This window comes from Hypanus sabinus, chromosome 29 (genome assembly GCF_030144855.1).
Source record: "Hypanus sabinus isolate sHypSab1 chromosome 29, sHypSab1.hap1, whole genome shotgun sequence".
NCBI classification, from domain to species: domain Eukaryota; kingdom Metazoa; phylum Chordata; class Chondrichthyes; order Myliobatiformes; family Dasyatidae; genus Hypanus; species Hypanus sabinus.
The window spans coordinates 2259145-2281012 of NC_082734.1; the positions used below are offsets into that span (position 1 = coordinate 2259145).

Sequence of the window (21868 nt, forward strand, 5' to 3'; positions counted from 1 at the left end):
TTCCCTCTCCACACTTTGCTTCTCCCTCACTACATCCTTACCTTCTTCCTCTGCCTACACCCTCTCTCCACCTCCCCCTGCACCTCGCTAACTCTCGGTTCCCCCTTCCTTCACCTCCCTCCCCACCTCATTTGTTTTCTACATCCCATGCCTCTCAACTCTTTCCTAACTCCCATCTGCACACCTCACCCCTCCCAACCCATCTTCTCTACCCTTCCCCTCATCCCAGCTACACATCCTCCCCAAATGGGCCCCCCCCCCCCCGAAGCTGTGCAGGGACGTGGATGCACAGTAACCGAAATGCTTATGCGCACATACCCTTTAATGCCGCAAAGCTGGAATTTTGTTATATGCTGTTAATATAATAGTCAAATACCCTGTAATTAATGTGTTAATTAATCTAAATTTTCTAGATAACAAACAAAATTGAAGTGTTTTGAGCTGCCACGTATTTCCGTTGTCAGTGTTTCAAGTTACAACACTGTTGGAAATTGCGACAATAAACACAGAATGGAAGTCGGTGGCTCATTGGTAATGAACGCCATCGCCATCCCGGTCAAACATTTTACTTTTGCCATTGCGCCTGCCAGTTGTTTTGTCTGCCTAACATCGTCTACCTGAGTTGTGAGCTGTGGTTTGTGTTGGTTTGATATGCATGTTACAAAAGAAAATTGTTAAGTGCCGAGCAGTTTTCAGGGTGTGCATAAAGATCTGGCTCAGAGCAATGGTTGGTCTGTTCAGCGGCGAAAATAATTATAGGAAACGTTGCCTGCGTCCCACTGACCTGGGCCGGTCACTGCGCTCTGGGCTGACCTTTGTGTCCGGCAGGAGGCGTAGCCATTGGGTGCCTGAGTAACAGACGGACTTGAGGGTGGCCAATCCATGCTCGAGGGCCTGACTGACACGCTGGGCCTCCTGCTGCCGCTTCCAGGACACGCAGCCTGCCTCGGCGTAACCTGGGGCAACAGAATCGGTCAGAGGAGGCAGAGCCAGTGACTGTGCTGGAGGGGCACGCAGACCACACAGAGTCAGACAGGGACGCGGCCAGTAAGGGAGGGACACGCAGACCTGCTGTGCGAACCTCGGATGGAGTGGAGTCAGAGGCGGAGTGGGAGGAAAGGGGGATCAGAGACAAGATATAAAGAGGGGCAGTCGGGAGGGGTGGGGTATACAGATGGCAGAATCGGGGGGTGGGGTATACAGGTGGCAGAGTCGAGGGTGGGGTATACCGGTGGCAGAGTCGGGGGGTGGGGTATACAGAGGGGCAGAGTGAGGGGTGGGGTATATGGGGGGCAGGTCGAGAGGGGTGGGGTATACAGATAGCAGAATCGGGGGGTGGGGTATACAGTTGGCAGAGCCGGGAGGGGTGACACCTGTGTGTGCATTGGAAGGTTTAGAGTCGAAGGGGTTGTCCAAAGATGGTTTGGAGCCAGTGACAGAGGGAATGAATCGGGGAACCTCAGAGAATGGATAATGACAAGGAAAGGATCCCCCACACACCACAGACCCTTCACTAACCCTCCCACGCCCCATTCCACATCCTGCTACCTCTCTCCCCCTCCAACACCCTCCACTCTTCCCTTCCCCCTCCCCATGCCCTCATCACTATTTCCTCTCCCTTTCTCCCATCTTCGACCATCCCTATTCATTTTCATCCTCTTACCCCCTCCCCACCATCTACTCACACCGTCTATCCCTCCATCCTCCCCCCACTCCCACTCCCTCCGTCATCCCTCGCCCTTCCCTCGGTCCGTCCCTACCCCTGGCGGTCAGCCTCTGGTCCGCGTTGTCTGGCCTCAGCCCCAGCCGGAACTCCACCCGCCCACTGAACATGCGGTAGGGTTCGGTGGTGCCCAGTGAGGTCAGGTCGTCGATCAGCACCCCGACGTACCCCTCGGTGCGTCCCACTACGAACGGGCTAGACCCCCGCCCACGGAGGGCGGCGTTAATGCCTGCGATCAGCCCCTGTAGTTTGGGGGAAATGGGGGGGGGACAGAAAGTGGGAAGGAATGGGGGAGAGGGGAAGGCAGGAGCAGATGAAGGGAGGGGTAGAGAGGAGGTGGGGAAAAGTGAGAGATGGAGAGAGCTGTGAACTGGTGCATCGGTAAATTCTGCATCCACGTTCCCACCGCTAACGCCAGCATCTCCCGCCTCACCGCCAGGTTCCCCAGTGATTGGCTCTCCGCTCACACCCACGTGTTGTAGAATCCAATCCCACCGCCTGTGAGGGAGTTGGGGAAGGGAGGGAGTGTCCGCCAAGCGTAACTGTTCAGTCTGAGTGGTAAGGGCTGAGGGACAAGAACCCGCCCATAGAGGGGACACCGGGGGGGCGGTGGAGGGGGTTGTTAGATTACCTGAGCAGCTGTCTCCTCGTAGCCAGTGGTCCCATTAATCTGTCCCGCCAGGAAGAGACCCTGTACCATCCGGGTCTCCAACCAGGGGTCAACTGTCGGGGGTCCACATAGTCATACTGTACCCCGTACCCTGGGGGGATGACAGAGAAGGGGGGAAGAGTGGGGAGTGTGTGGGGGGAAGAGGAAAGGGTGTGGATGGGGTAGAGGCGGAGGAGGTGGAGGGAGAGGAGAGAATGGGGTTTGAAAGGGGTCACAAGGGGGGTGTGGGAGAAGGGTGGGTTGGAGGGGGGATTGTAGAGAGGGCAGGGAAAGGGGGAAGAAGTGGAAAGTAAAATGAACTGATGAGCTCTACCCCACCTCCTCTCCCCTCCATCCTCTCTACTGGCACCTCCTTCTCTCTTCCCCTCACTCCTACCTCCCAATTCTTCACTGTCCTCTTCCCCTCTCCCCTCCCTTCCCACTCTCCCGCAAACTTCTTCTTTCTTTCCCTTCCACCCTCCCTACCAACATCTCCACAACCTTCATCATCCCCATCCTCGTCCTTCCCCCTCCGTCTCTCCTCACTTCTCCTCCTTTGCTTTCTCTCCCTGCTTGCTCTACTATTCTCCCACTTCCTTCCTCCCGCCCGCCTCCCCGTCTTTCCGGTCCCTCCCCTCTTCTGCCCTTCTGACCCTCTGCTTCATCCCCTCTTGAACCTGCCCCTCTGTCCGTCTGCCCCGCAGGCCTCACTCACCAGGCTGCAGGATTTTGGCCGTCTGCAGGCCGGGGATGGAGCTGACCAGCTGCTGCTGCAGTTCGGGGGGGAGGGTGGTGGAAAGACCCTGGGGGTACAGGACGTCCGAGCACAGGCCTTCAGGCTCCAGCCACACCTGGTGGGAGCGGCCGGAGAAGCGGAGAACCTTGGCCTCCAGGGAGGGACAGTACCTGGGGTGGGGGTGAGTAGAGAGTAAGGAACGGAGAGAGGGTTAGGGAGGGGGCAACAGAGGAAGAGGGCTGAGGGGATGGGGGAATACAGGAAGGAAGAGTAGGGGGTAAAGGACTGGGAAGTCGAAGGGTGATGCGGAATAGCTTATTTCACAAACACACAGAGTCAGTCACACAGAGACTGACACACACAGAAACACACTGTCACTCACACAGGTACACAGACTGACACACATATACACTGTCACAGACAAAAACACTCTCATGCAGTCACTCACACACAGAGACCGACACACAAACACAAACACACACAGAGTCAGGGTCACACACACACACAGACCCACACAGTCACAAACACACACAGAGCGACACACACTCAAACACACTGTCACTCACAAACACACACAAAGTGGGTGTGGAAAGTGTGTTGGGGGGTGAAATGCCACATTGGGGGACGGGGAGAGAGAGGCCGAGTGGTGAGGACAAGAGGGTGTGTGGCGAAGAGGCGCTGGGGGTGGGGGGAGGATCTGCTCTGATTACCGGGGTCCACGGGTGGTCTCCTGGACGTGAGGGTTCAGGTGAAGATTCTCTCTGACGAGGCGCTCGGCCTCAGGACCTGTGTGGGTGAGGTAACAGGGTAGCTGCTCATCTGGCTGGAGAACGGTGGGGAGAGAGAGAGAGTTATTGAGTACAACTCTCTGACCGTCCCTCTTCAATCCCCCCACCCAATCCCCCACTCTCTCTCACCCCCACCCACTCTGCCTCTCCCCTCCTCATCCCCATCTCCCACCTTCACACCTGCTCACCCTCTCTCCTCACCCACACACTCCACCTCTCTCCTCATCCCACCCACTCCCCTCTCTCCATCACCTGACCACCCACTCCACTCTCTCCCTCGTCATCCCCCCCACCTAACCTCTTCTCCCTTATCAACCCCCTCCTTCCTTGACCCACTCCAATCTCTCCTCATCCCCTCCACCCTCTCTCCCTCCTCATCTCCCCTTCCTGTTCCCCCTCCCTCTTCGCCATTACTACACTCCACCCATCGCGCCTTCTCCCCATCCCGTCAGCCCCCTCCCTCCTCGCATCCAACCCTATCCCTCCCTCATATCCCATCCTTGCCTTCCCCCACCCTCCCCCCCTCACCTGAATGGCAACGCTGGTGCTGAGAAAGCTGAAGGGGATGGGTCGGCTGTCCCCCCTGTGAGTCTCCAACACGCCGAGATTGACTGAGTCCCGCTGTATCCGAGGGGGCGTCCCTGTCGGGTGTAAACATCCCGTCAGTGGGGTGAAGGAAGAAATGACAGAGTGGGAAACAGAGAGAGAGGAGGAGGGGAGGAGGGGTTAGAGGGGTGAGGATTGAAGGGTAGGGGGGAAAGGGGAAGGGGAAGGATGGGGAGGGGGAGGGTTGAGGGGAAGGATGGGGAGGGGGAGGGGTGAGGGGAAGGATGGGGAGGGGGAGGGGTGAGGGGAAGGTTGGGGAGGGGGAGGGGTAGGATGGGGAGGGGGAGGGGTGAGGGGAAGGATGGCGGAGGGGGAGGGGTGAGGGGAAGGATGGCGGAGGGGGAGGGGGAGAGGTGGGGGATGGGGAGGGGGAGGGGTGAGGGGAAGGATGGGGGAGGGGAGGGTGAGGGGAAGGATGGGGGAGGGGGAGGGGTAAGGGGAGGGATGGGGAGGGGGAGGGGTAAGGGAAGGATGGGGAGGGGGAAAGGGGAAAGGGGATGGGGAGGGGGAAGGGTGAGGGGAAGGATGGAGAGGGGGAGGGGTGAGGGGAAGGATGGCGGAGGGGGAGGGGTGAGGGGATGGGGAGGGGAGGGTGAGGGGAAGGATGGGGGAGGGGAGGGGTGAGGGGAAGGATGGGGGAGGGGAGGGGTGAGGGGAAGGATGGTGGAGGGGGAGGGGTAAGAGGAGGGATGGGGAGGGGGAGGGGGAAGGGGAAGGATGGGGGAGGGGGAGGGGTGAGGGGAAGGATGGGGAGGGGGAGGGGGAGGGGTGAGGGGAAGGATGGGGGAGGGGTGTGGGGAAGTATGTGGAGGGGGAGGGGTGAGGGGAAGGATGGGGGAGGGGTGAGGGAAAGGACGGGGAGGGGGAGGGGTGAGGGGAAGGATGGGGGAGGGGGAGGGGTGAGGGGAAGGATGGGGGAGGGGAGGGGTGAGGGGAAGGATGGTGGAGGGGGAGGGGTAAGAGGAGGGATGGGGAGGGGGAGGGGGAAGGGGAAGGATGGGGGAGGGGGAGGGGTGAGGGGAAGGATGGGGAGGGGGAGGGGGAGGGGTGAGGGGAAGGATGGGGGAGGGGTGTGGGGAAGTATGTGGAGGGGGAGGGGTGAGGGTAAGGATGGGGGAGGGGTGAGGGGAAGGACGGGGAGGGGGAGGGGTGAGGGGAAGGATGGGGGAGGGGGAGGGGTGAGGGGAAGGGTGGGGGGAGGGGAGAGGGTAAGGATGGGGCAGGGGGAGGGGGGAGGGGAAAATTGGGGCTTACGTCCGGGATCTGAACAAATTTAGTTGGAGCCGATTTTCGAAATTATGGGGACATGCCTTGATTGGGGAAATCCCTTGTTATTAATCTGTGTGTGGAAAACAGCAGAAATGGAGGCTATTGAATTTTAGAGAACCCTACTCCCCTGTTTTTGAGGAGAGCCAGAAAGGAGGTTCCATGTGACACTGCTAAAAAATGGAAACTTTCTGGAATACAGAGGAGTATGACAAAGGCAGGAATTCGGAGGAAAATAGCTGAATATTGTGTTGGGAAAGAGTTATTTGAGTCGCTACAGGAGTTTCCGATAGGTGATGGGGAGATCCTGTTACGACTTGAACAATTAAGAATGGAGGCTGCAGAGGCAGAGGGAGCTTGAGAAGGAGATGCGGCGTCAAGAGGGTCAAGTGTCAGGCCGTGGTGGCGAGAGGCGTGTATCAATTAATGACAGTCAGGAAATTAAGTTGGCAGCTCCGTTGGCTGAAGGAGACGTTGATAGGTACTTCCTACATTTTGAGAAGGTGGCTCAGGACAGGAAGTGGTCGAGGGAGGACTGGGCACTGTTGCTGCAAATGTGTTAAAAGGGAAGGTGCTGCAAGTATATTCCGCCTTGTCTGTGACTGTGTCGACTAATTATGATGCTGTGAATGAGGCTGTGCTTAATGTCTATGAAATGGTGGCAGAAGCGCACGACAGAATTTTCGGGGTTTGAGGAAGTCTGGGAACCAGACATATATAGAGTTTGCCCGTGAAAAGGAGAAGTCCTTTGATCGGTGGTGTGCCTCGAGAGAGGAAGACGAGGACTACCACAAAGTGAGACAGCTAATGCTGATCGAGGTACCTAAAGAGTGTGTCCCTAGTGAGATACGGATATACTTAGAAGAGAAAGAGGTTGAGACTCTTTCCACAGCCGCTAGGTTAGCGGATGAGTTTGCCCTGACTCACAAGATTTAGTTTTTCCCGAGCAAGGGTTACCAGAAGAGTTACTGGGATAATCCGTCGAGTAACACAGGAAACAAGGCAGGAGCTAGTGACAGAGGTCAAGAGGAGGGGAAACCGACCAAAGATAAGTTTTCCAGTTTTACCTGTTACTACTGCAGGAAGCCTGGCAATGTGGCGTCCAACTGTCTTATTCGGAAGAAAGAAATGGGAAAGGAGAAGGGTGAAAACGACGCGTGTGGGCCGGCGGCTGAGACCACACAAAGTAACCCTAACCCTAATGCGGGGCTCTGGCCGAGTTCAAGAAGGGATTGAATGGTTTATTATCAAGGGTTTTGTGTCTGTGAAGGAGGGGTCGCCCCTAGTTCCAGTGGGAATCTGGCGCGATGCTGGAGCCTTTCAGTCACTGATATTAAGTGATGTCTTTGAATTTGGTGACGAGACAAAAACAGACCAAGTGAATATTCTGGAAGGTATTGGCAAGGGAACAGAGGTCGTGCCTTTGCAAAAAATAATTTTGAAATGTGACTTAGTGTCTGGACCAGTCGGGATAGGGATAGGGATAACGATAGCTGTTTGATACCGATAGAGATTGTTGGGCAATGTCCTGGCAGGCAAAGATGTATACCCAGGGTTACAGCTAACAAGCCGGCCTGCTGTTAGTGAGACAAGCGCAGACAGTGAACTTTATCCCGCATGCGCGGTCACAAAAAGCATGACAATAAAGGCTGCAGAAGTGAATCGATCTGGACGGGAGGGGTCAGGTGCCCGCGATAGCAAAGACAGGGGTACGGATCCTACTGACTTAACTGAAACTTTTCTACCGTCCGTGTTGCACCAGGACTCAGGTAGTGAGACGGATAAGGTGGGGGGGGGGGGGGGTTGTCATTGTCCAGGCGGAAGCTTATGGCAGAGCAGGATAGGGATCCTGAGATTGCAGTTTTAAAAGAGACAGCTCTTTCTAAGGATGAAATTCAGAGGGAGTCAGTGGGTTACTATCTGAAGGACGGGGTATTAATGAGGAAGTGGAGACCATCGACAGTACCTGCCGATGAGGAGTGGACCGCGGTGCACCAAGTGGTGGTTCTGAAGGGTTACCGTACAGAAATTTTAAAGATGGCTCATACAATGCCTTTAGGGGGACAGTTAGAAAGACAGGGCACAAGATTATGAAAGAATTTCATTGGCCGGGTATAAGAAAGGATGTGGCGGTTATTTGTAAAACCTGTCACACATGTCAAGTGGTAGGGAAACCGAATCAGACCATCCCAAAGGCGCCACTTGGCCCCATACCAGCTTCTGGTGAACCTTTCTCCAGGGTCACTGTGGATTGTGTTGGCCCACTGCCAGAGACTGCAGGTGGCCACCAATACTTGGTACCGTTATGTGTGCTGTCTCCAGGTTCACAGAAGCAATACCCCTCAGGAACCTAAAGGCTAAAACAGTGCTGAAGGCACTTATTAAATTCTTCACGTTAATGGGTCTACCCAAGGAGATACAATCGGATCAGGGCAGCAATTTTACATCGGGTGTATTTCAACAGATAGTTACGTAACTGGGAGCGAAACCAATTTTGTCCAGGGCATACCATCCCCAATCCCAGGGAGAGATAGAGAGACTTCACTCTACCCTCAAAACCATGATTAAAACGTGCTGTATGGAAAATGAAAAATATTGGGATGAGAATATACCTTTACTCCTATTTGCAATAGGAGATTCGATCCAGGAATCGTTGGGGTTCAGTCCGTTTGAGCTCGTGTTCAGTCATAGCCCTCGAGGACCCTTGACCTTACTGAGAGAGCAATGGTCTCAGAAGTAAGTGCAAATTGGGGTATTGGATTATGCCTTAGAGTTTCGAGACAGGCTGAGCAGGGCTTGTGACCTTGCGAAACAAAATCTCTACGACTCTCAGGCTGATATGAAGCGCTGGTATGACAGACTGGCGAGGGAGTGAAGCTATGAGGTTGGGGATAAGGTTTTCGTTTTGTTTCCCTTGGAGAATCACCCTCTCCAGGCTCAACATAGTGGACCTTACAGAATAATGAGGAAAATTGATGAGCTGAACTACGTGATCAGGACACCTGGTAGAAGGAAGGCCACTCAATTAGTGCATGTGAACCTAATCAAACCTTATTTTGACTCAATCCGTATCAGCTGGGGTCACGACCAAACAAGACCCAGCTGTAAAGACTAGCCCAGAGTTAACGGGGGAGTGTAATGAGCAGTGTCTTGTTTCAGCTATACTTCAGAATGCTAGTGTTTTGGAGAACATAGACAGTAAATTTAACCACCCTGAACTGAAGCAACAACAACAGATAAAGGAGCTAATTGGCAAACATTCCGATGTATTCCCAGATACACCGAGGCAGTGCAGTATAGCTGCACATGATGTCATTGTGGGGCAGGCTGATCCAGTGAAATAGTACCCCTACAGGATGAATGCAGAACGTAGTAAAATAGTGGAACAGGAAATCGAATATACATTGGTCAATGGTATTATCAGGCCATCCACCTCTGCGTGATAGTTCCCAAGCCCGATGGGACAATAAGATTTTGCACAGATTATAGAAAGGTCAACGCAATAACCAAAACAGATGCTTACCCTATTCCCAGAATAGATGACTGCATCGATAGGGCTAAGTACCTAACAAAAATTGACCTGCTAAAAGGGTACTGGTGCGTTCCCTTAAACGATAGGGCTCGAGGGATATCGGCATTCGTCACCCGATTGGGGTTGTACGAGTATAATGTGATGCCTTTCGGGATGAAAAATGCCCCTGGGACATTCTAACGTGAGAGAAAGTCTGTGATTCAAGGCTTGAAGTATACTGGGGCATATATTGACGATTAGTAGTATGGAACGACACATGGGAGGAACACATTGTAACAGTAGAGAAATTATTTGACCGGCTCTCTAAAGCTAATCTAACAGTGAACCTTGCCAAGAGTGAGTGTGGTCACGCCAGGGTCACATATCTTGCTTACGTGGTGAGCCAGGCTCAACTGGCTCCTGTAAAAGGTAATGTTCAGGCTATCGCTGATGTACCCATTTCAACGGGTAAGAGAGCCTTCAGAAGGTATTTAGGTATGGTGGGGTATTATCGAAAATTTTGCAAGAACTTTGTGGATATTGCCCTTCCACGGACAAAACTGTTGAGAAAATGTAAACGATTTGTGTGGGATGGGCGTTGCCAAAAGACGTTCGAACGGTTAAAGGGTATCTTGTGTCACCATCAAGTGCTAAAGGCACCGGACTTAACTAAGCCGTTCTCCTAGCGACGGACGCTAGCGATGAAGCTGCAGGGGCAGTGCTATTACAGAGGGGAGATGATGGCATTGAATATCCGGTGGCATACTTTTCCAAAAAGTTTAATGTGCACCAGAAAATTTACTCAACAATAGAAAAAAAATTGCTGTCCCTCATTTTTGCATTACAACATTTCGAGGTTTACATCAGTGCCGCACAAAAGCCGTTACAGGTCTACACTGACCACAACCATTTAGTGTTTTTAGACAAGATTAAAGATTGAAATTGTCAATTATTAAACTGGAGCCTGTGTTTACAGCAGATTGATATCGAGATAAGACACTTAAGGGGTGTGGGCAATATCATTGCGGATTGCCTATCCCGCTGTTAAAAAATGCTGATGAAATGTGCAAGTGCTGAATGTACACTTTGTGAAGTGAAATGTGGTGCTTGGTGGGTAGAATCTGTGAGTCAGCAAAATATTAAATGTTTTAAGTATCTTAAATGTATCTATTTTAATGCTAGGAGCATTGTAAGAAAGGTGGATGAGCTTAAAGCGTGGATTGATACCTGGAATTATGATGTTGTAGCTATTAGTGAAACATGGTTGCAGGAAGGGTGTGATTGGCAACTAAATAGTCCTGGATTTAGTTGCTTCAGGTGTGATAGAGTAGGAGGGGCCAGAGGAGGAGGTGTTGCATTGCTTGTCCGAGAAAATCTTATGGCGGTGCTTTGGAAGGGTAGATTAGAGAGCTCCTCTAGGGAGGCAATTTGGGTGGAATTGAAGAATGGGAAAGGTGCAGTAACACTGATAGGAGTGTATTATAGGCCACCTAATGGGGCGCGTAAGTTGGAAGAGCAAATGTGTAAGGAGATAGCAGATATTTGTAGTAAACACAAGGTGGTAATTGTGGGAGATTTTAATTTTCCACACGTAGACTGGGAAGCTCATTCTGTAAAAGGGCTGGATGGTTTAGAGTTTGTGAAATGTGTGCAGGATAGTTTTTTGCAACAATACATAGAAGTACCGACTAGAGATGGGGCAGTGTTGGATCTCCTGTTAGGGAATGCGATAGGTCAGCTGACAGATGTATGTGTTGGGGAGCACTTCGGGTCCAGTGATCACAATAGCATTAGCTTCAATATAATTATGGAGAAGGTCCAGACCTAGAGTTGATATTTTTGATTGGAGAAAGGCTAACTTTGAGGGGATGCGAAGGGATTTAGAGAGAGTGGATTGGGTCAAGTTGTTTTATGGGAAGGATGTAATAGAGAAATAGAGGTCATTTAAGGGTGAAATTATGAGGGTACTGAATCTTTATGTTCCTGTTAGGGTGAAAGGAAAGGTTAAAGGTTTGAGAGCACCATGGTTTTCAAGGGATATTAGAGATTTGGTTCAGAAAAAGAGGGATGTCTACAATAGATATAGGCAGCATGGAGTGAAGGAATTGCTCGAGGAATATAAAGAATGTAAAAGGAATCTTAAGAAAGAGATTAGAAAAGCTAAAAGAAGATACAAGGTTGGTTTGGCAAATAAGGTGAAAGTAAATCCGAAAGGTTTCTACAGTTATATTAAAAGCAAGAGGATAGTGAGGGATAAAATTGGCCCCTTAGAGAATCAGACTGGTCAGCTATGTGTGGAACCGAAGGAGATGGGAGAGATTTTGAATGATTTCTTCTCTTCGGTATTCACTAAGGAGAAGGATATTGAATTGTGTAAGGTGTGGGAAACAAGTAAGGAAGTTATGGAACCTATGACAATTAAAGAGGTGGAGGTACTGGCGCTTTTAAGAAATTTAGAAGTGGATAAATCTCCGAGTCCTGACAGGATATTCCCCAGGACCTTGAGGGAAGTTTGTGTAGAAATAGCAGGAGCTCTGACGGAGATCTTTAAGATGTCATTAGAAACGGGGATTGTGCCGGAGGATTGGTGTATTGCTCATGTGGTTCCATTGTTTAAAAAGGGTTCTAGAAGGAAGCCTAGCAATTATAGACCTGTCAGTTTGACATCAGTGGTGGGTAAATTAATGGAAAGTATTCTTAGAGATAGTATTTATAATTATCTGGATAGACGGGATCTGATTAGAAGTAGCCAGCATGGATTTGTGCGTGGAAGGTCATGTTTGACAAACCTTATTGAATTTTTTGAAGAAGTTACGAGGAATGTTGACGAGGGTAAGGCAGTGGATGTAGTCTATATGGACTTCAGCAAAGCCTTTGACAAAGTTCCACATGGAAGGTTAGTTAAGAAGGATCAGTCGTTAGGTATTAATGCTGGAGTAATAAAATGGATTCAACAGTGGCTAGATGGGAGATGCCAGAGAGTAGTGGTGGATAATTGTTTATCGGGATGGAGGCCGGTGACTAGCGGGGTGCCTCAGGGATCTGTTTTGGGCCCAATGTTGTTTGTAATATACATAAATGATCTGGATGATGGGGTGGTAAATTGGATTAGTAAGTATGCCGATGATACTAAGGTAGGAGGTGTTGTGGATAATGAGGTGGATTTTCAAAGCTTGCAGGGAGATTTATGCCGGTTCGAAGAATGGGCTGAACGTTGGCAGATGGAGTTTAATGCTGAGAAGTGTGAGGTTCTACATTTTGGCAGGAATAATCCAAATAGAACATACAGAGTAAATGGTAGGGCATTGAGGAATGCAGAGGAACAGCGAGATCTAGGAATAACTGTGCATAGTTCCCTGAAAGTGGAGTCTCATGTAGATAGGGTGGTGAAGAGGGCTTTTGGAACGCTGGCCTTTATAAATCAAAGCATTGAGTACAGAAGTTGGGATGTAATGCTAAAGTTGTACAAGGCATTGGTAAGGCCAAATTTGGAATATTGTGTGCAGTTCTGGTCACCGAATTATAGGAAAGATATCAATAAATTAGAGAGAGTGCAGAGTCGATTTACTAGGATGTTACCTGGGTTTCAGCAATTAAGTTACAGAGAAAGGTTGAACAAGTTAGGTCTCTATTCATTGGAGCGTAGAAGGTTGAGGGGGGATTTGATCGAGGTATTTAAAATTTTGAGAGGGATAGATAGAATTGACGTGAACAGGCTGTTTCCATTGAGAGTAGGGGAGATTCAAACTAGAGGACATGATTTGAGAGTTAGGGGGCAGAAGTTTAAGGGAAACACGAGGGGGTATTTCTTTACTCAAAGAGTGATAGCTGTGTGGAATGAGCTTCCTGTAGAAGTAGTAGAGGCCAGTTCAGTTGTGTCATTTAAGGTAAAATTGGATAGGTATATGGACAGGAAAGGAGTGGAGGGTTATGGGCTGAGTGCGGGTAGGTGGGACTAGGTGAGATTAAGTGTTCGGTACAGACTAGGAGGGCCAAAATGGCCTGTTTCCGTGCTGTGATTGTTATATGGTTATATGGTTATTGCTTAAGGATCAAAATTTTCCCAAAAGGATGAAGGCAGGTGAGAAACTGCTAGAAAATTCAGCAGTCTAATGAATAAGGAGGCCATTAAAAGAGAGAGAGGACTCTGACTTGCTTTTGATAACACTTTTAATTGCGACCTTGAGAGAGAGAGTACGTCGCCAGCTGAGACACGAGCTGGGAAATCACCATGGTAACAGCTCACAGCGGTTGAGCTAACGGACGGCTGGAATTTCGAATGGAATATAAAAAGTTGGGGCTTTTGGTCTGATAACGGCAGAGGAATTGCGGAAGCCACCCAAGAAACCACTGGTGGAGTTTAAGACCACCACGAGGGTGGAGGCCACGGACTGATTAATTTCCACCCGTGATTACCAGTGCGGGTAAGAGCTTGCCTGTGGGGGTCTGCTGGTGGTGAACCCGTGCCGTTGGTTAGTAGACCGTTCCCTAGAAGGGGCTCTGTCCATCTGTGTCTATGTGGGGTTCACACGAAGTGACTCTAAAGACTTCAGAAGCAAGAACAACTAAAGCTGCCAACTTAAACATCAACTCAATTAACTCTCTCTCTCTTCATCAATTCACCTCGACGCAACACAAAGTGAACTGAACTGCTTAAACTTACCTGACACCGTAAGATTGATATCTACCTCCGGGAGTATTATCTTTGTATCCACACACATTTACGGAGATAGATAGATAGATAGATAGATAGATAGATAGATAGATAGATAGATAGATAGATAGATAGATAGATAGATAGATAGATAGATAGATAGATAGATAGATAGATAGATATAATAGTTTATAACTTGTATCGTATTATCCGGTTTTAATGATATTAATTCGTAGTAGTCATGAATATAGTCTTAATTTATGGAAAACCAGACTCCAGGTGTGTTCCATTTCTGCTGGTCCTTTCCAACTTGTCACAGGATTCGCGACACTTTTCTGTCCCAACATCTCTTCATCTTCCTTCTTTTTTCCCACTTTCATTCTCTCCCCTTCTCCTTTCCTTCCCCACTCTTCCCTTCTTCTCTCCTCCACCCACCCACTCACGTCCCACCCTCTCACCCCCTCATCCATTTCTCTGCCTCCTCCACACATCTTCGCTGCCTCCTCTTCTGCTCCTTCTTTTCCACTCCACACCCGTCCTCCCATTCCTTCCTTGCCTCTCCCCTCCTCTCACCCTGTTCCTTCCCACCCACTATCACCCTCCCCATTTTCTCCATTCTTACCCTTCCACCCCACACCTCTCCTGCATCTCCCTCCACTCCTCCCCCATTTCTTCTTCCCTCTATTCCTTTCCTCCTCTCCTTTCTCCAACTTCCAGACAAGTAAACTCTTAGTCGCTCTATCTTGCTGTTCGTTCTCTCACTGTGGCCCGACAGCACAGCCCAACCCCTCTCATCCCTCACCCTTCAAGCGAAATGGCTGAGATTCTGGATCGAAGACAATATGACCTCAGTCCATTGTGTGGGTGCAGTAAGGGAGAAAGAGACGGGGGGTGGGGAGACACGGAACTGAGGAGTGGGCAAGGGGAAAAGGGTATAACGATGCAGGAGTATTGCAGGGATTAACAGGGAGAGGGAGACGGGCATGGGAAGGGGATCAAGGAGATGGGAAGGCTTCTGCATCGGTCAAAGTCGCGTTATCATTGGCGGTGTCGTCTTGTCATTGGGCGATGGAGAGCTGCCGTTCGCCGGTCCCTCGTCGTCATTGGCCATTGCTGAGGCGTCTGCCTTCCCATCCATCCCTATCATTTTCTGATTCTCGGCTGCTTGCAACCCGCCGTCATAACTCTCCGGGAAAGACCGCTTGAAGAATCCGCACTGGGAACCAGGGAGAAGGGCTGGAGTCAGGGAGTGAGGATCTAACCCAGAGGGAGCGCGGCCAATCACCGCCCATCTCCAAAGCAGCCGTCCAATAAGGGGTCCCTCCGCCCAAACATTCCCGCCGGCGGACCTTTCTCCCTTCTGCCGCCCCTCCATTCTCTCATTCCTAGCTTTCCTTTTTGCTCCATCACCTCCTCAATCCGCCTCCCAGCTCATCCCTTCTTGCCCTTTATCACCCCTCCCACACTCACTCCTTTCTGCGCCATTCTCTCCTTCACAGTTACATCCCGGCAGTGCTCCCTCTCAGCTTGACGCTCCCAGCGCAACTCTCCTTTCTCGCTGTCCCCCCCCCACACCCCCCGCCCCCACCGCCAGCAGCGCTCCCTCGCCGTCCTTCCCTCCATCCCGGAGATGTAGCGCCCTAACCTTCCAGAGGATGAGGATGACAATGATGAGGAGTAACAGTCCACACGCGCAGCCGATGGCTATCAGCATCTTTTCGCTCTTTGGGTCGACCAGCACATCCGTCTGTCCCTGCGTGAGGAGTTACACAAACCCCAATTGTGAGCAGGCGGTAGAGATCAACGTGAAGGGGCGGAGTGAATGAGTGAATGTGGAAGTGCGGGGTCCTGCTGGGAGCGCGGACGATGGGAGTGAATAGGAAGCTGTGCATCCCAATAGGAGTGTGTAAGGTGGGAGAGGACCAGAAGGGTGGGGTCCCATTGGGAATTTGGACTCTGGGAGTGGACTGGGATGTATTCGGAGTGCAGAAGTCGGGAGAGACGGAAAGGTGTAAGATCCCGTTGGGAGTAAATGGGAAGGGGCGCGTCCTATTGTGTCCGCGGACGGTGGGAGTGAATAGGAAGGGGCGGGAATGTTTTAATGAGTGATTTGTGGGGGGATTTTTTGTGGAATGTAGCAGAGACAGGTGGGACTGATTCTTGAACATTCTCACAGCCTCGCCATGCCCAGATCTTGGGATCAGGCTGTGCACGTTCATTACCTCCGCCTTGAGGCTGAGTTTTCCCTTCTGGCTGATGTGGCGGGAACTGTTTACAGAGAGGAGAGCCGAGCTGAACAGGGTCGTCATGTACACGTCCCCGCTAGGCTGTGGGGAGATGCAAAGAGGGTGGAATCAGAGGCGGCACGAACCCGCTCACAGCTCCCCCTCCCAGAAACCTCTTAGCCAAAGCCCGTCTGTGACCCTCCCCCTCCCCCAGCAACCCTCCGTCTCCGTGACGCCCCAGCCCACCATTCCTCCAGCACCTCTCCGTCACCGTGACACCCCAGCACCTCTCCGTCACCGTGACCCCCACCATTCCTCCAGCACCTCCTCGACACTGTGACCCCCACCATTCCCCCAGCACCTGCCCATCACCGTGACCCCTACCATTTCCCCAGCACCTCCCCATCACCGTGACCCTAACATTCCCCCAGCACCTCCCCGACACCGTGATCTCTACCATTCCCCCCAGCACCTTCCCGTCATCATGACACCCCAGCACCTTCCCGTCACCATAACACACCAGCACCTCCCCTTCACCGTGACCCCTACCATTCCCCCAGCACCTCCACGTCACCCTGACCCCTACCATTCCCCCAGCACCTCCACGTCACCATGACACCCCAGCACCTCCCCGTCACCATGACACCCCAGCACCTCCCCGTCACCGTGACCCCCACCATTCCCCCCAGCACCTCCGCGTCACCATGACACCCCAGCACCTCCCAGTCACCATGACACCCCAGCACCTTCCCGTCACCATAACAACCCAGCATCTCCCTGTCACCGTGACCCCTACCATTCCCCCAGCACCTCCCCATCACCGTGACACCCCAGCACCTTCCCGTCACCATAACAAACCAGCATCTCCCTGTCACCGTGACCCCCACCATTCCCCCAGCACTTCCCCGACACCATGACCCCCACCATTCCCCCCAGCACCTCCCCGTCACCGTGACACCCCAGCACCTCCCCGTCACCATGACCCCCACCATTCCCCCCAGCACCTCCCCAACACCGTGACACCCCAGCACCTCCCCGTCACCGTGACATCCATTTCCCCCAGCACCTCCCCATCACCGTGACACCACAGCACCTCCCCGTCACCGTGACATCCATTTCCCCCAGCACCTCCCCATCACCGTGACACCACAGCACCTCCCCGTCACCGTGACATCCATTTCCCCCAGCACCTCCCCAACACCGTGACACCACAGCACCTCCCCTTCACCATAACACCCCAGAACCTATTCGTCACCGTCACCCCCACCATTCCCCCAGCACCTCCCCATCACCATGATACCCCGAGTCCCTTCCCGTCCTCACTTGACCCCACTTTTCCCCATCCCCTCAATACCTGTAGCTGTACGAAGCCCTTCAGCTGGAATTCCGTTTTGTTGTTGGGGTTTGAGTGGAAGTTGCAGACGACCGTCTGGACCTGAATCCCGGAGGTCTCCTGCGGGGTGGGGGGAAGAGCAGGGTCTGTGGTCAGCAACAACAGAGGAGAACTCCCACCCCACTTCGGACTGTACGAGCAGCGCTCCAGAGCTGCCCTCAGTTCCTCGCCTTATGGTCCGAGGCTGGGTGCTGGTGGGCCGGTCGAGGGGTTGTGTCTCGGGTGGGGGAGTGTCGAGGAGAGAGGAGTTGAGAACCGAAGGAAGAGACGGAACTTGGTGGTACGGGGGAAAGTTACATAGGGAGAGGGGAGATGGGGATGGGGAAAAGGGGTAATGTGGGGAGGGGTCAGTGGGGTGAAATTCAGGGGGGGGGTAAGAGTTCAGGGAGTAGTCTGGGAGGGGTGGAGAGGGTAGAGAGATTGAGCTGCAGAGGGAAGGGATGATGTAGCCAGGGTAGGAGGAGCTGGGGCAGGTGGGTGAAGAGTGGGTTTTGGGGACAAATGTAGTTGGGTTAGTTGTAGGGGTTGGAGAGAGGTGGGGTTTCGGAGGGCTGGGTGCGAGGATTGGGGGGCGGAGCGGGAGCGTGGAGCATAAATAGAGAGTGGTGGATCAAGGAGTGGGGGAGGAGATGTTGGAGTATTGAGGGAGGGGGAAGGCTGAATAATCTGGAAAGGAGGAGCTGGCAGTTTGGGCCGAGAGGGAGGAGAGAGGCGTTCCGGAGCTCCCACCCCCTTCGTTGCCTCTCCCTCCTCACACTCTGCCCTTTCCGCGGCTCTACCTCCCCACTCTCCTGTTGACCCGCGCCGAACCCTCTCTCCTTGCTTCTGCCCCGCACTTGCTCCCCCCTAACCTTTCCCTTGAGCAGATCCTGGATGGCGTCTTTCGGAGACTCCATGGGGTCGCTACACTTCGGTTTCTGGTCCTGTAGGTGGGAACAGGTCACGTTAGTGTACTCTTTACACAGAACACCCCTCCCTTGTCTGTCCGTAACCTCCCTATCCTTCCCCATAATCCATCACTGGTCGCGTGCAGCATATCGGGACGCGTGGCGGCTTGCTACGCAACTCCTCTGCACGTGAAACTGCAGAAGGTTGTGGACATAACTAGTGACCGAGACTCACCTCTTTATGATCAACACGCGCACTCCATGAAACAAAGTTTCCGATCTTCGGGGTGTAGGTGAAGTTCAGTATGAGCGGGACAGGGTAGGGGCCCAGATTTTCCACCTGGGAGAAAAGAGAGAAGGGTGAGAAATTTTCAGCAGGACACCGCACTTTCCCAATCAGTCCCATCGTCCGCGCTTCCGTCGGGACACCGCCCCTTCCCAATCAGTCCCATCGTCCGCGCTTCCGTCCGGACACCGCCCCTTCCCGATCAGTCCCATCGTCCGCACTTCCATCGGGACACCGCCCCTTCCCGATCAGTCCCATCGTCCGCACTTCCGTCGGGACACGGCCCCTTCCCGATCAGCCCCATCGTCCGCACTTCCGTCGGGACACCGCCCCTTCCCAATCAGTCCCATCGTCCGCACTTCCATTGGGCACCGCCCCTTCCCGATCAGTCCCATCGTCCGCACTTCCGTCCGGACACCGCACTTTCCCAATCAGTCCCATCGTCCGCGCTTCCGTCCGGACACCGCCCCTTCCCGATCAGTCCCATCGTCCGCACTTCCATCGGGACACCGCCCCTTCCCGATCAGTCCCATCGTCCGCACTTCCGTCGGGACACGGCCCCTTCCCGATCAGCCCCATCGTCCGCACTTCCGTCGGGACACCGCCCCTTCCCAATCAGTCCCATCGTCCGCACTTCCATTGGGCACCGCCCCTTCCCAATCAGTCCCATCGTCCGCGCTTCCGTCGGGACACCGCCCCTTCTCAATCAGTCCCATCGTCCGCACTTCCGTCCGGACACCGCCCCTTCCCAATCAGTCCCAGTGTCCGCACTTCCGTCAGTACACCGCCCCTTCCCAATCAGTCCCATCGTCCGCGCTTCCGTCGGGACACCGCCCCGTCCCGATCAGTCCCATCGTCCGCGCTTCCGTCCGGACACCACCCCTTCCCAATCAGTCCCATCGTCCGCACTTCCGTCCGGACACCGCCCCTTCCCAATCAGTCCCATCGTCCGCACTTCCATCGGGACACCGCCCCTTCCCAATCAGTCCCATCGTCCGCACTTCCGTCCGGACACCGCACTTTCCCAATCAGTCCCATCGTCCGCACTTCCGTCCGGACACCGCCCCTTCCCAATCAGTCCCATCGTCTGCACTTCCATCCGGACACCGCCCCTTCCCAATCAGTCCCATCGTCCGCACTTCCGTCGGGACACCGCACTTTCCCAATCAGTCCCATCGTCCGCGCTTCCGTCCGGACACCGCCCCTTCCCAATCAGTCCCATCGTCCGCACTTCCGTCCGGACACCGCCCCTTCCCAATCAGTCCCATCGTCCGCACTTCCATCGGGACACCGCCCCTTCCCAATCAGTCCCATCGTCCGCACTTCCGTCGGGACACCGCCCCTTCCCAATCAGTCCCATCGTCCGCGCTTCCGTCGGGACACCGCCCCTTCCCGTTTGCTCCAGTTGTCCGCAGTCCCACCGGGGCCCACTCCTTCCCGATCATCCATCGTCCACGGTCTCGACAGGACCGCGCATCTATCGGTCTGGAGGTGGAAGGGAGGAGAGAGGGAGGGGGAGGGCGAAATTGGTAAAGGGTGGTGCGTGGGGAGGTGAATGGAGTCTAGAGCTAGAGGAGTGTGAGAAAGGTAGGGTGGGAGGGGTAGAAGAGGTGGGAGAAGGTGGAGGATGCTGGTGGTTTGGAATTGGCGGCTGCGGAGATCATGTGGTGGGTGGAGGGAGTGTGGAATTGAGGGGTGAGGTGGAAATTTGAAGGGGCAGGTGATTAGAGGGAAACGGAGAGCGTAGAAAGTGAGGACAGACTGGCTGGAGAAAAGTTGAGGAGAGAGGGATGGGAAGGAGAGGGAAGGGTAAGAGGAGGGGGAGATTGCTCACTGAGATACTACCTTGTAGGTGTGAGTCACGTCCTTCTGCCCCTGATCGTCCCCCGTGAACCGTATGTAGCGTGTGGTGCTGAGACTGCGAGGAAACAAATTTACAGTCAGTCCGCACCGCACATTGACTATCGACTTGTGGACCCTCGACTTTCTTCTCAGTCCCGTCTCCCCATTCCTGTTCCCCTTCTGTATGGCCTTCTTCTCTGTCCATCCCCATCCTGAGTTACCTTCACCCTGCTCGCCTCCATCCCGTACCATTCCCCCTCTCTGTCCAATCCCCTGTCCTCTGCCCTCTGCTTGTCCCTTCTCCCCCTCCCGAGTCCACTCCCTTCTACTCCTCTGCTCATTTCTACTCCCCTTTCCCTCTCCCTGTTCCCTCCCCATATCCTCAATTTCCCACTCCACTCAGTCTCCTGCCTTCTCCCTATTCCTCCTGTCCCCTCTATTTTCCCGATCTCGCCTACCCCTCAGTCCCCTCCTCACGCGGGTGGGGACGAGGCGCTGGTGAGACCTCCGGATGCTCACCTGGTCACCACGACCTCCACGGCATACTGAAACGGTATCGTTATGTTGCGGGTGGTTTCGTTGGTAATCCTGTCTGTGTTGGAGCTGGAGAGTGAATTGGGAAATGTAAGAGCGGAATTGGAATTTTAAAGTTGGTTTATTGTCGTCACGTTTACCTAAGTTTTGTAATTGGAATGGTTTATTATGATGAAATGTATCGAGGTACAGTGGTCCTGCGTACCTGTCAGATCATTACAGTGAATTGAAGTTAAACGTGGAAAAAGAACAAAATACAGTTACAGTTTCAGAGAAAGTGCAGTATAGGCAGAGAATGAAGTGCAGGATCATTACGAGGAAGATTGTGAGGTCAGGATTCCACCTTATCGTACTACGGGACCATTGAATAGTCTTGTAACAGCGAGATACAAGCTGTCCTTTAGCCTGGGGGTATGTGTTTTCAGGCTTCACTATCTTCTGCCCGATTTGGGTGAAGCCGAGCAGAGGTGATTATCGGTAAATTGTTTTATTATTGTTGGCTGGTGGCATAGTGGCATCAGCGCTGCTCTTTGGGGCGAGAGGTCCCGAGTTCGAATCCAGCCGGCACCCTTGTATGCTCTCAACCCCTGCTGGGTTAAGAGCAGGGCATCTCTTTAATTAAAAACTCATCCGGCAGAAGGCAATGTAACTTGCCTCGTACACGATTTCTCAATACGTCAGAGCGGCGTGGAAGGAAATCACCCGCTATGGAAAATTCCGGATGCGACATACCTTTCCTTTGTCACACGTACAATGAAAAGTCAGCTC

General features: G+C 53.0%; 1 protein-coding gene and 1 pseudogene across 4 annotated transcripts in view; both read right to left on the minus strand.

Moving 5' to 3' along the window:
• Nucleotides 1-14424, minus strand: part of LOC132382720 (protein MTO1 homolog, mitochondrial-like) — a 15492-nt pseudogene extending 1068 nt beyond the window's left edge.
• A 382-nt stretch (nt 14425-14806) lies between these two features.
• LOC132382872 (integrin alpha-M-like) overlaps nt 14807-21868 on the minus strand; it is a 41175-nt gene continuing 34113 nt past the window's right edge. For all 4 annotated transcript variants that reach the window (XM_059953358.1, XM_059953361.1, XM_059953360.1 and 1 more), the window contains 8 exons: nt 21086-21169; nt 20570-20642; nt 18674-18778; nt 18403-18474; nt 17513-17611; nt 16156-16260; nt 15579-15686; nt 14807-15149 (listed from right to left, as the gene is read on the minus strand). In XM_059953358.1, coding sequence (XP_059809341.1) covers nt 14958-15149; nt 15579-15686; nt 16156-16260; nt 17513-17611; nt 18403-18474; nt 18674-18778; nt 20570-20642; nt 21086-21169 — 838 coding nt within the window. In that variant the 3' untranslated portion in view covers nt 14807-14957. The remainder of the gene's footprint in view (nt 15150-15578; nt 15687-16155; nt 16261-17512; nt 17612-18402; nt 18475-18673; nt 18779-20569; nt 20643-21085; nt 21170-21868) is intronic.